The sequence below is a fragment of the Rattus norvegicus genome, chromosome 5, assembly GCF_036323735.1.
Source record: "Rattus norvegicus strain BN/NHsdMcwi chromosome 5, GRCr8, whole genome shotgun sequence".
NCBI lineage: Eukaryota > Metazoa > Chordata > Mammalia > Rodentia > Muridae > Rattus > Rattus norvegicus.
Genome location: NC_086023.1, coordinates 12,139,966 through 12,154,783, shown reverse-complemented (window position 1 = coordinate 12,154,783; position 14,818 = coordinate 12,139,966). Strand labels below are relative to the sequence as shown.

At 36.5% G+C, this 14,818-nt stretch overlaps 1 protein-coding gene across 9 annotated transcripts in view; it reads left to right on the top strand.

Annotated features, from left to right (window-relative positions):
- C5h8orf34 (similar to human chromosome 8 open reading frame 34) overlaps nucleotides 1-14,818 on the top strand; it is a 539,213-nt gene that overhangs the window by 405,429 nt on the left and 118,966 nt on the right. For all 9 annotated transcript variants that reach the window (NM_001109259.2, XM_063288168.1, XM_017593564.3 and 6 more), the window contains one exon: nucleotides 3,503-3,579. In NM_001109259.2, the coding sequence (NP_001102729.2) occupies nucleotides 3,503-3,579 (77 nt within the window). The remainder of the gene's footprint in view (nucleotides 1-3,502; nucleotides 3,580-14,818) is intronic.

The following is a 14,818-nucleotide window of genomic DNA, read 5'->3' as shown; positions in this document are numbered from 1 at the left end:
AATGGGAACAGAAAGCAAGGAGGGGCCACAGCAGAAGGTTTGCTACAGACCTGGGGATGAGACTTCAGGGCTGGATTTGGAGGAATGAATGGGGAGGTGGAGAACTTTAGTTACCCACCTATTACCCTGGCCAATGTTGTAACTTCATTTTACAAGATGTAAATGAAATATGATTTGCCTCCATGCTAGCTTGTGAGCTATTAGAAATTGGTCTTAATAGATAGATGCCAAATTTCTCTTTTCAATTGAATGACTATTTTTCTAACATGAAACATTTTTCCCTTACTGAACTTAATTTTATCAACCTAAATGTGCTTCTGTTAATGGATCTATTCTGTTTAGAAGGGTGGTAAGTAAACTATCTTAATTCATGGCTTCCCCAGAGTAGTATCATAGTGGAAGGCATTCTGTGTTCTGTAATGATATCTGTTTATATAGAAATATGCTTGTACCCAAGAGATTTGCTAGCTTTTCTTCTTGAGTGAAGTACTCTGAATTATCAGAGATAGAGAAGCCCTGAGCCACAACCACGGGCTTATGCCACGTTTTCCATTGTTTCCTTACTGCTTGATCATAAGCAGCTAGGATTCAAAATTCTAATTTCTTGGCCAGAGCCTTTATGTCATACATTAGAAAATTCTACTTCCATTTGCACATGAATGTAAATTATTTTTCTTTATGTAATCATACTGCACTTTTTAAAAAAGTAGAGTAAATTAGAAATATGCTTCTGGTTTTTTCTCCTTCCAACTCCTCCCCTCACATTACCCTTCTCATGTCCTCCAAAAAATTGATTTTTCTTTATTGTCTACACATATGTGTATGTATATGCACAAACATATACATACAAGCTGTTAAGTCTGCTTTTGTTGTTTGGGTACATATGTCTTCAGGGCTGACCACTTTGTATTTGATATCGAATAAGAGAACTCATCTGTTGGAGAAGCTAATTATCCCTTCAATTTTAAGCTATCGATAATTCCCTATAGTTTTTTGTTTAGGGGTGGGACCTATGAAGGCTTTCCCTCTTACTCATGAGCGTGTACATTGATATTGATATTTCCCAGTCTTGTTTATGGAGCTATTTCTAGCGGAGACTGTTTTTCAGCAGACTTCCTAATATGGCTTTTAAATTCATTTAGCCATTTCTTCTAGTGTGTTCCCTGAGCCACACATACAAGAGCTATAGTGTAGGTGCATACATTAAGACAGGGCTGCCTATGAGTTCTTGATCTCTGCATTTTGTCTAGTTTTAATCTACTGTGTTCGTCTCCATTTGCTATAAAGAGACACTTCTTTGATAAGGACTAACTTGTTTTTCTTTTTAAATTGGATATTTTATTTATTTACATTTCAAATGTTATCCACTTTCCCACTTCCCCTCGAGAATCCCCCATCCCCCCTCTCCTTCCCCTGCTTCTATGAGAGTGCTTCCCCACCAACCCACTCCTGCCTCCCTGTCCAGGCATTTTCCTACACTAGGACATCGAGCCTTTACAGGAAGACCAAAGGCCTCTCCTCCCATTGATGCCTGACTATGCCATCCTCTACTATATATGTGGCTAGTGTTTGGTGGCTTAGTCCCTGGGAGCTCTGGGGTGTCTGGTTGGTTGATATTTTTGCTCTTCCTATGGGCTTGCCAATCTCTGCAGCTCCTTCAATTCTCTCTCTAACTCCTTCACTATGGACCCCATGCTCAGTCCAGTGGTTGGCTGCCAGCATCTGCCTTTGTATTTGTCAGGCTCTGGCAGAGCCTTTCAGGGCTCTCTTAATATTAATAAATATAAGAAGTCAAGTTTACAAAACTTTATGGTTTTAAATGCTCCCCTCTAAATGGATTTTTAAACTTTAATATATGAAGCTAAATTTAACTAGAGAAGTCGAGAGTATCTGGTATATATTATTTACAGATGTTACATATAATTATCATTACTACAGAGTCCTCTAACAAACATAAATCTTTATCTGCACGCACTAATTAACACAACTTGGCAGCATGTGGATAATTGAAGATTTATTATTCCCTTTATTAAGATAACTGAAAGCACCACTCATCTCCTTCTCTAAGATTTAGCCCAAACAGTCACAACTTCTCACTTGATATGTTTGGACAGAAAAACCTACCATCATTTAATATCTTGCATTGTTACTGATCCCTTCACAATTTGTCATCTGATTTAGAGGAGAGAATGCCAATTAATAGAATTAATACTTAAATTCTCTAATCCCCCTCACCATCAAAAAGAAGGCATTGAACAAACATGAATTATAATACTACAAAACAGAAAAGAAAACCCTAAAGGTAAATATGTACCAAAATCTAGCTGAATCAATACCAAAAATTACCTAACTTTTAGACTTATATTTATTTTAATTATTCGTGTGTGTGTGTGTGTGTGTGTGTGTGTGTGTGTGTGCGCGCGCGCGCGCGCGCGCGTATGTGTGTGTGTTTGCCCATAGAAGCTGGAAGAGATTGCTAGTTCCCCTGAGGCTGTAGCTGTAGGTAATTGAGAGCCATGTGATATGGGTACTGGGAACCAAACACAGGTCCTTTACTATAGTAGTGCATATTCATTTTTTTAAATTAAAACTAGTTTTCCTATCGAGTATTTTGATTACGGTTTCCCCTTCCCAAATTCACTCCCCCCGCCAGATCCAATTCTCCATTATCTTTCTTGTTCTTTCTCATTAGAAATAAGACAGGCATCCAAAAAGAAACAAATAAATAAGTTAAAAACAAATCTTAACTGAATAGGACAAAACAAATGGAAGAAGGAGGGTCAAAGACAGTAGACAAGGAGAAACAGGCAGAAATCCCAGTAAGACCCAAAACCAGAAACAATAATATGTAAGTAGGATACTTGACGTGTTAAGCAATGCCCAGACAAAACATTATGAAACAAAGAAACCTTCAGAAACACCACCAAGTTCATTTTGTGCCGGCCACCTCCAGCTGGATATAAGGTCTACCCTTTAAGTGTGGTTTGTACAGCCAAGGAGACGCGGAGAAAACTTCTCTTTTCTTTGCAAGAAGTTACTGGAGGTAGCTTCAGAGCTGGGGATGTGGGCTTGTGTCCATTTCTCTTCTCAGCACTAGGACCCTATCTGGCTTAGACATGAGTAGGTTCTGTCTGTGCTGCCATAGTTGCCTTGATTTCATAAGGAGGACACGCTCTAAACCACCATGCCATCTCTCCAGCCTGAAGCACTGTTTTATATGTAAAATGAACATATAAGCTCTTATGCTTTCTTGATTTTATTCCATACTTCTGAATTAGAAATGTGTTCATTTTCTTATTTACCTATAAGCTGAATAAATGCCATTAAAAATGTATTCACAAACTCTTTGATTCTTTGAATTAATAATTCCATTATGTTAATAGCCTTATCACAAGGCATATAAGTGCATATATTTACATACATATATACATATAAATATGTGTGTATATATGTAATTTATGCATAAGCAATGTGTGACTTTTATTTTTAAAAATTAAAATAGATTCTTTACCTGGGACTGAAGAAACGCTGATGGAAGAAGGTGAAGATTTTGAGAAAACATCTAACTTAACAGAACCAGTAAGTATATTACATTTATTTGTTTTTGTTAAATCTGTAACATGTCTAGGAAAAGCACACACACACACACACACACACACACACACACACCAAAGAGAGAGAGAGAGAGAGAGAGAGAGAGAGAGAGAGAGAGAGAGAGAGCACTAGAGAACATCCCTGAAGTACACAGAGAACAGAAATAAGCATTCTTTTATAAAGAATACTTGAGTAGCATCCACTATTCTCTATAAAGTGGCCGAGCTCCCACAGCAACTGGGGACCACTTTAGTGGATATACAGAGGGCTGTGTCCAGCTTCTTTGACAGTTGTGGGAAGCTTGACTAAGGCAGAGTGCAGCTGCTGAGAGATCCGCTGTAACTAGAGCATGGGCACATCCTAAGAGCTTGTGAGTTACCGTGTCAAACTTCAACCAGCTACATGCATCCTAACCAAGAAGTGTTTTCTGAGCTGACATATTCCTTAATGCCTGCTATCATCAGGTGTGGAGTCCTTATAACTTTTGCTACCTCTTCACCAGGGTACAATGGGATTTTGTTTCTGACTTTCAATATAAACACAGGAAAACCAGAAGTCTCTATATAAATCCTGACTATAAAAGTCTTTAAAAGATTTTGGATTGTTCTAACGCTTGGGCTACTGCAGTGTTTTACTTTTATACAGTGTTCATAGGGTTCATCTAGTCTGTCTGTGTGCTTGTGTTTCCACAACAAGGTACCACAGAGCAAGTGGTGTAAACAAAGACAGTGCACTTTTCTCCTGGTTCTGGAGATGGAATGTGAGGCAGTGTTAATCTCTACTGACGCGTGGTGATCGATCGGTGTCTATCTTCTTCCCACGTCACCCTGTTCCCCTTTCGTTGCTGCTGTTGTTCCAGTTTCTTCTGAAGAGAAGAGTCATCAGAATGCCCACTGACACTAGGGCCAATCTGTGTCTCAGAGAATTGGTTCTTTTAGAACCCCATTTATAAACACATTTTGAGATAATTATGAAATTTAGGGGTACGCACAGTAAGCCATGCTACTAACCATGATGAAATGCCGCTCTGGCTGTGCAGTACTTCTTTAAGGTGATCATCTTTCCTATTGGATGCCATAGTAAAATTAATTCTAAAAAATACGAAATAAATCAATGTCACTTTTCTAAAATACTTCTTTCTCACTGCAGCTTTCCTGATTTTTATTAAACTTTTACATTTTTGTGGTTCTTCTCACCTATTACTTGTCCCTGAATCATGATCTATAACCTACTACTTTGTGTATTATCTATATCCTTCTACCACAATACAAGATTGCTAAAGGCAGACATGTTTTGTTTTCTAGTTCTCTTTTCTGCACATAGTAGGTTCATAATACATGTCTGTTTTATTAAGTAGCATGACTCAGCAATAATTCCCAGACAGTAAGTTAAGCACGTTAGAGAACTAGACAGGTAGGACCATCTTACTTTTATATAGCAACTGGTTACTTCTTTCCCTTACCCCTGCATTCCCAGCCATTATCCTACCATTTGTCCTCACTTATGGATACGCATAGGTGAGAAAATTCACTCAGGAAGCTCAGTCACTAGGACATTTTTGGAACACTGTATTACTATTAAATTTTTTGTGTATCTCACAACTTCTTTCTAGCTTCTAGTCTTAGTTCTACTCGTGGTATGACAGCTTAACCAGTGTTTTCTTCTGACTAATACTCAGATATTAGTAGCTACTTTAGCTTCTTTGCTGTTACTATCCTAATATATTCTGACCAAAAATAACTTAGGGGAGGATGAGGCTTATTTGGTAAATGCCTCTAGATCACAGTCTATGACTGAGGGAAATCAGGTAAAAAACTCAAGAGGAATCTTCAAGTAAAAACTATGGAGGAATGCTGTTTGCTGGCTTGGTGGTTCAGTCTTAGCTAGCTTTCATGTGCAACCCAGGACTGCCTGCCCAGGGAACAGTACTACACAGCCCTCTCAGATCAATAGCAGTCAAGAGAACCACCCACAAGTCAGTCTGATCTGGGCAATCTTCAACTGAGACCCCATTCTCAGATGATTCTAGGCCATGTAAAGTTAACTGTTTAATCTATAATACAATCTGCCAGCATGTCCAACCTAAGACAAATTATTCACCCAACATACAATCTATACTTTCAACCAATTCTTACATTGTATACTTTCAAATATATACGTTGAACACTTCCTATAAATGCATAAATACATTTGTTTCAAACGCAATATTAATTTTTAATGGTAAACCAGAATTTCATCAACTTTTATTTGAAAGCATGTTTTCTCACTTATAAACTTATATTCATAATGATATGCTACTTAAGCTGGATTACTGCTCAGACTACAATAACTTGTCATCATGATTTTTGAAGGCTTGCTTTATCTTCTGTGAAATCTAGCAAACTTAGTATTTCTCCTTACATATCTAAAAGGATACTACCAGACTAGGCTTAGTATTTCTCCTTACATATCTAAAAGGATACTACCAGACTAGGCTTAGTATTTCTCCTTACATATCTAAAAGGATACTACCAGACTAGGCTTAGTATTTCTCCTTACATATCTAAAAGGATACTACCAGACTAGGCTTAGTATTTCTCCTTACATATCTAAAAGGATGCTACCAGACTAGGCTTAGTATTTCTCCTTACATATCTAAAAGGATACTACCAGACTAGGCTTAGTGCTTATTTACTATAATTCGACCGACCACTCAAGGGGCGGAAGCCGGGGGAACAAGAGTTCATTAAGTACATAGCCAGTTGGAAGCTGGTCTCAGCTACATGATTCGCCTATTTGCTTAAAACAAAAAATGTTTTTAATTAAAAGTGATACTACTAAAAGATTTCTCTAATAGCCTTATCAATTTTAATCTCTGCCTATAATGTTTGGCTTCCTAAAGGACTTCTGATATGCCAGTGGAAAAATATCTTTGTGTAATCAAATGATTTGTAGATGACTATATGTTAGAACTCTTCTTCCCACAATAATCGAGTAATACTTCTCTAATAAAAACTTTTCTTGTATAACAATTTTTTATCATTCCTTGATTAGATTTTGATTTCTTAAAACTTGCTTTAATTCCATTTGACATTAGCTAATCCATTTAAATCTCTTTTGGAAATGAGTAATTTTACAAATAAAAAGAAAAAATTATTGCTATAAATATGATAATTTTAGGTGGAAGCTCCTTTTAATATAAAGAGAACGTGGATTTTAAAAAGTTAATTATTTTAGGATGATTATATTTTTAGATGTAAATTGCCTAAAGTGCTTTTGTAGGAGTTCTGGACATTATTTTCAGTAAGTCAAAGAGAAGCTTCTAACATTTCCTAAGTGTTCATAGGGAATTAAAGCAAAAATGACTTTTCTTTTTACTGTTGTCATAAATATAAAATGTAAGCTTTCAGTGGTATTCTGCAAAGGTATGAATATGTCACAAATAGGAGTTACTTTATCTACATATCCATCCATTCTGTTCACTAGCCTGCTGGTTGAGTAACAGGCATTTAGACATTCTTCCTCATGGATGAACCTGCACTTTCAATATTTCTCGAATATTTTAGTATTAGAAAGGCAATGATTAGATTTAGAATTTTATTTTAATCCTTTTATCCACCTCAAAGCAAATCATTCTTCTGGAATTTTTCTTTTTTTCTGTTCTGGAAAGGTTTTTAGCATACACATAATCCAAGCAGATTAAAACTGGATTTGTCAGGTAAATCCTTTTATTAAAAATGGGTGAACAAAAGGAAAAAAGTAATCAAAAGGAAAATACCTAGCAGTAGGTATTGACCACTGTGGTTTAGCTTCAGAAGTGTCACAGACAGATGTTTGAGGTAAAAAATTAATCAAGATTTACATAAAGGTTTTTCAAATTTCACAGTTCCTACAACACTCTTATTCTGAATTATTTTCTATTTTGTTTTCAAGATACTAATTAAATACATGGTCACAGAGCAAAGAAGAAAGATGATTAGGAGAGACCTTTGACTTTCAGTGTTTTATTGACTTCCTTCATAAATACCTAGTTTATTCAGTGAGCCCCCTGAACACTTTCTGGCTACTATGACTTACCGAAAATAGAGCAAAAATTAGAGGACTTCTGACGAGGTTTTGCAAAATGCCCAGGAGTTGTTGAAAATTATATGTTCCTTCTGAAGAGTATTATTTACTGATTGTCTAGAGTGGGAGTAGTGCAACCGTAGAGTACTATTATTTCAGGAAGCATTTTGCACTCTGGACATTAATATTCTTGGACTTTGTCCTTCTGTGACATAATTACTTTGAATGTACTATCCATTCTGAAAATTAAGTTGCATTTACTTTTAAGTGAGCAAACTGAGGTCTCACAACATTTTAGGATGCATCCTGGGACAGGGCACAGACACCTCATATTTCTCAATGTAAACCTTCTTTTGATTCTAAGTTTTTGTTGAATGGCTGCCTGAAGTATAAAACTCACACAATCTAGGCCATCCCCATTGGCTAATACCACAGAATTTTTCACTAGATTAAACACAGTGAAAAGGTGCAGTTTGAAAGATTGGATTGTAAGAGGGCTCTTTAGGAAAAGAAGGGGTTTTACAGATTAGCTTTGCTTAGGTGTTCCGCAATGGAAGAGGTCTGAGAGACCTAGGCATCAGGACAAAAGAGAGATGTTGACAGTGGGAAGAGAAACAAGACACCCCTCACATGTTTCCTGTGACCACCAAGCATACTGGAGATTCCGGAAATTATCTCAGGAAAATGCCTACTCAGCTTAATTAGATGCCAAGTTTGGTTAAAGACTGTGTGATATTGTGTTTTGTGAATCAGTAAATAATGCACTTGCTTTATTTTATTCTTCACTGGGAAGTAGGTGGCTTTGGCTTTTGTTCTTTGCTGAGATTTTTAGCCTCTACCCAGTACTGAGACTTGAACCTTTCTGGAAACAGAAATTTGCATGCTTGATTCATTTGCTGACAACCCTATGCATATGAATGTTAAAAATGCACAAACTTTTTAGGGTCCAAATAGAGTAGATTTTTTGATAATTCAAAGGTTGAAGGTTAAAAAATATATATTCACAGAATCTGTAATACAAACAACAGCATGATTGCTTCAGAAAGGTTTGACAGGAAGGGCATTGTTCCATGATGAGTTCTTTATCCTGGGGAGAATTTGATGAATTGGTTTTTGTTCATTTAAAAATTAATCCTAGAATGCAGTGAATAGGTCAGCTATGTCTCTGCTGTGTATCTTTTTCCTGTCTGAATGTTAATACTCAGAATAGAATCTTCTTATATTAAATCCTGGATGCTTTAGGGAATTATATTAAAAGAGGAATTCCATTATACAGTGAACACTGGTTGCTAAGACTGGAGGAGATCTATAATCTGCTACAGTCATATGACTTTTATAATATGCAAGGTGATGACATATCTTCATGTCTCTTCTCCAGTTGCCTGGCTGTCTCTTTCAGACCAAGCAGTGTGTGATCACCTGGGAGATGAATTCTTCTGTTTCTTCCCATCTCTCAGATCTTTATCCTTTCTTTTGTAAGTCATGCATGTGACTTTACAGCAGCATGCTCTGCTCCTACACCTTCAGTATATACGAAAGACCGTTAGACTATTTATCCAACCATGGACTCTGCCATCTCTGCTCTCTCCCTTGTTTCGTACTAATGTGGTTCTTAACCACACCCAACGAGTCTACCTCATAAAAATTCTTTCTGCCTCATCATCTTTACAAGTTGATGTTTGGAGAGCCCTACAAATACGTTTCCGCACTGAAGTGTAGTACTATGTAAAAATATATATTTTCCCATATTTTATAAGGTACATAATTCTTTGCAAATTGATACAGAGATTGAAGAGCTCGGTGAAGAAGGTGTAATGTTTTGCTCACACTAGATCACTTACACAGAAAGCAGACAGTCGATTAGCATTTATGAATCTAAGTCTAAGCATATTTCATTTGACTTTTGTAAAAAGCAAAAGAAGTGAATGTTCATTACTGTCTCTCCAGGTAAAAGTCTTAAACATAGCAAATTTTGTGTCTTGAAACAATAAATTGACCCAGTGTGTGCAGGTGATGGTAGCAATCAATTTTCTCTACAGAACCATGATGAGCGCCTCCTTGGTTCGTCACTGGAGGGTTTTGTTGGTTTTTAAAATCATTTTCTTCATTTTCTCCGTGGATTGTACTTGGCTTCCATGACTTCCAGTTCCAGGATGTTGATAAAGCAGATAGAAATGAGACCCTAAAGCAGACAAGTTTATTTGAGCAGGTTTTAGGACCAGGTGGGAATTTTTTTTTCCTTTTGAAATTTCAGGGCTATTGATTCCCAAAACATCAAGGTGGAAATATTGAACCAAATTATGCAATTATTAATTTTTAAACAAATATGAATTTTGAGAATTCTAAATGCTATAATCATGTAATCAGGTAAAACAAGGCATAATGAATGTTTAGGCATTGATTGTGGCTTTGGCAAGTTACTCAGGCTGCCTCGGTCCTTTTAATGCATCTGCGTGAAAATATGACATTCATTTATTGATATTAGTTAAATTTTAAACTTATGTATTAAGATAAGGTGACAGGAGAATGACAAAATGTGCACAGGTGCAAACGAATATAATTAATCTTGGGTAGACAAAACCCAAGAAGACGTGAGACATCGTGTTCTTGTCTGAGGATCATATCATATCATGGTTCATGGACTTTTGCAGAGATGATAGGCAACAAAGAAACCTCTCTTCATATTTTCAATATTTTAAAGTTAATTTTGTGTTGCGAAGAATTTTAAAAATCGGCATGCTTACCCTTTGTCTGGTCTCCTTGCCCGATGCTGCCGCCCTTCACAACTTAGCTCGGAGAAGAGCGGTCACCATGTTGTTAGCTGGCTTTTTCCCAAGACCCATGGGCTGCTCCTCTAGTGCAGAGGCTGCCACCAGGTCTAACCTGTACTATCTGGGCTACATGGTATCCATCTCCTCTCTCCCCTTGCCTAGACAAAAAAGAACGTTTTCCTATCGTGTCCTTCTCTTCCTCTCTGGGACCCAGAAAACCCACCTCCATATCTTCGTCCAGTGATTGGCTTCTGTCATCTTTATTTAGCCAATCAAACAATTATGGAAACTCCCCCTACACCTCAACTTTTCTGTCAAATAAAAAAAAAAACTTCTTCCAGATAAAAATTGGAAAAAAAAAATCGTGACAAGAAAATTGCACAGCATGAAATACAAATGGCATCCAGTCTACCAATTTGTCAGTTTGGATGAAATATACCACTATCTATCTTAAAAGACTTACAATTCTATACCTGAATTATGTTCTGGTTTTAGCTTGTATACTATCTGAAAACTATCCTCTCAAATCTGTCATCTCTCTCAATGCTAAATAGCATGGGTTGGCTATGAGACTACGACCAGTCTTCAACCCCACCAGAAATACGAGAACGATTTAAATATTACCTGAAAAATACAGGAAGCACTAACAGAGCTTCTAAAACTAAGTCAATGTAGAGACAGCAGACTACCTGGACAGTCTCCCAATTTTTTAGAATCCAAGAGCATCTGTCCAGCCTTCTGGACAAGGTTCATCTATCTGGCAGACTTACTATGCAGAAAATTGAAGGGCCACTGTCTTTTTCTCAACAAAGCCAGTAGTCTTTGTGTGTCCTTCCCTGGACAGAATTCTGCAACATGTGTCCTTCTCATGTCAGCAGACAAAACTGCACTTCTGCCAGTGGCTGCCTTGCCATGAAAGCAACCTTCGGAAGGTAAGTGTTGCTCCATCTCCTCTCTGTGAGGGGGGTACTGTCAGGTCTCTAGACTAATGAGTGTTAATAATGAGATGTCTTAACTGTTGTAAACTGTGGAGTTCTGATGTTCTCAACTTCTCTCAGCTATTTCTAATTGAAATATCTCAAAAATACCCTTTTATTATTAACTCTTAACCATGAGTTTACTATAGGGCCCTTAACTTATATTACTTATTTAAAAACAGTTTGTAATAGCAGTTATAGAAGGACTGGGTCTAAGCTTTGTATTCTTAAATGTGTTGGATAGGTACAATGCCGATATAAGAGTAACAATATTAGTCTCATCAATTAATATAAGAAATCGATATATATATATATATGAAATTCATACCAATGGAAACTTTAATTTTGTGTCAAAAATAAATTTTATATCAATGTAAGAAATTATGTAAGCCATCTCTCCATCTCCTCATTTTCTTCATTTTAAATAGAATGATGAGTATATTCTCCCAGAATTTTATAGGGCTACCTGAAGAATGTGTATATTAGTGTAGTGGTGTCTTATGATGTGATAGTGTCTTATTGTTCATTTTTGAAAGTTAGATTTCCACTTCAGTGTGTAACAAAAAGATAATATTGTCATATTTGAAAAAAATGTCAGGGTTTAAAGTTGAGTTTTCCTGCCAGGTTGTCCCACGCTATTGCTGTGATCTGGGACCCTGAGCAGGAGGTGATGGCATTACTGAGAACTGAGCTTTGCGGCCCCATGGGTAATTATTTATGTCTCATTTCCTGGCAAACTGCTAATTCTGAGACCCTTGATGTGTTGCACAAATATTAATTTTCTCTGTTTGTTTTGATGTAAAAAGGGCTGCAAACACTGACTTAGTTTGCTTGGTATTTATTCATGGATGCAATTCTTTAGAGAAAACACTACGTATAAATTATAGACAGTGTCTGAGTGCTTCATGCAGGCTAAATTCTTTAAAAGGTCAAAGCCTCTGGTACTTTAACATTCTTGATCTGTTCCAGAAAAAGTCCATTTGACTTGTTTGTCCAGCATTAAATCTATTTACCAGGATTAAATAGTCTTTCAACATATATAACTGAAAATAAACAAAATTTCATAAAATTATTTTGCCATGTCTGTAACTATAAAATGAAATGGTTTGCCATTTAGTTGGGTGTCTTAATTAACTGTATTTCTTTGATTACTAGTGAATATTTAAAATTAATCTTTATGATTGTTTATTTGTTTCTTTTGTGTGTGTGTGTGTGTGTGTGTGTGTGTGTGTGTGTGTGTGTATGTGTGTGTGTGTGTGTGTCCACACATACATGCTGCATATGAGTGCAATGGGGCTTCTGTGTTGGTCAGAGGACAACTTCTGGGGATCTGTATTTTCTTTCTACCACGTGGGTTTCTGGGACTGAACTCAAGTTGGCATGTTTGGTGGCAAGAGGCCTTATGCTCTTATGTTTAAAAACATATTTATTTTTACTGTGTGGAGTGGGTACGTGTGCCATGGTATGCATGAGGAGGTCAGAGAATAGCTCTGTAGAGTTAGTTCTTTCTTTTTCCCTTCACGTGGTGCCTGGGCATTTTTTGGGAATTTAAATGAGGTCGTGAGGTTTTCACGATAATCTTACTGACAATATTCACCAATGCCTTTACATATTATTTGTTAGATTGTGGAACTTCAAAGTGTTTTCCTGTTCCACTGGTCATGTCTTTTCTGGACCTTACCTGCCCCATTGACTTTGCTAGCATTCATTATATTACTATGGTAACTTCCTTCAGTTCACATTCATTGCAAGTATTTTCAGTAACTATTAGTTTAGCACTACAGAAACAATATTTTTCTCATAAGTTTTTTTCATTCTTTTTGTACTTACTACCCTTTTCAATATTAGATAAACGTGTACCTTTTAGCTCTTTGCAGTTTTCTTTTGAACTCCCCAGTCAAACTTCAGTTCTTTCTATGCTATTGTGAGTCAAGAAATTAGGTATATTTCCCAAATCATTTGCTGTTACTTTCTCTAACGTTCCCAAGCTTCCAGTGTCCCCTTAGCCAGCAGCAGTATGATGGACTGGAAACCCTTGCTTTCTGTCCACATTATTATGCCATTCCTTTCCTATTAGTTTGAGATTTGTCCTTTCATGTTATTACACTCTGGAGAACAATGGCACAGCATGAACTAAATTTTATTTTTTTTGTTAGACCCCCCCCCTTTTAACCAATGATTTTACATGATTTATAAATGGAAGTGCAGAAGTTGTACGGCATGTGATGACTTGTCTTGACTTTCTCCGTTTATAAGTAAAAAGCTAAATTGGAACTCCACCCCAAGATGACCCAAAGTGGATTCTGTTAATGTATTCACTCTATCAACTTAGCAGTGAAGGTTCTGTGCTACTCAGGTCTTAGTCATTATAGTGTTACATGTTTCACATAAAAGAGGCAGAATTCCATTTTAGTTTTATTTTACCCAACAAAATAAGCCATCACATAATGACCAATTGTTCTTTGTCTCTGCCTTTAATATATTTCTTGAATATAGTTTTTTAAAAATATATAAGTTCATTTTTGTTTAATGCTAGTGTGTGTATGGGGGGGAGGGGTTCATGTAGCCTCTTTCTGTGGCCTAAGCTGGTATTAAACACATACAGTTCTTGTCACTGCTTCTCAGGTGTTGAAATTAGAACTGTGCACCACACAGCAGGTGAAGTTGAAATTTTTCATGTTTCTATAGAAGTCTGGTAAGGTATTTCGCCAGCCTAGTGGGACATATTAATTTGTTATGAAATTTTTGATTTGGTGAGTCTATTAAAAAGTATTTTGTCTAGTGATTTTTGTATAATTTCAGTGGTAAAACTTAAGTAGTATTCATAAGAATCTCAAGAATTAGAGGTGGGATGAAAATCTTAGCATTTAGTTATGTTGAACAGTCCATTGGGAAATCTTGATCCAGAAATAACACAAACTTTTTTGGGGTAAAAAGGAAGCTGGATAATTTGTAAGCAAATATGTTTCCATGATGTCACAACTCAAAAAAAATACTTGTGTTTCTTAAGAATTCTGAAGCGGATGTCTGTATTTACTTAAATTGGAATTTCTGGAAATTCCACATTTCCTCTTAGATTTTTGCTCATGTTTTAAAAATGTTTATTAGGAAAGTATTTACATTTCAATAGTGAGACACTTCTGGAAAGAAACATTCTGGAAAGATTACTTTATCAGTGGTGGAAATAATAAAATGTTTAATGCCTGAAGGAAAGAATGTTGAATGTGGCCAAGAAATATGGAGATCACAAAAGTTGAGAAGCAGTCATGTAGAATCCATCCTTCAACATAAAGAGAAAACCACATCCCAGCCTACATGATTTACAACTAAAGGAACCTAAAGAAGAAAAGTATGTGGATCTGGGGGAGCACAAGCTATTAGGCACTCCTAATATTACTTCCTCCCACTGCCTTCCTGGGGCAGAACTCCTTC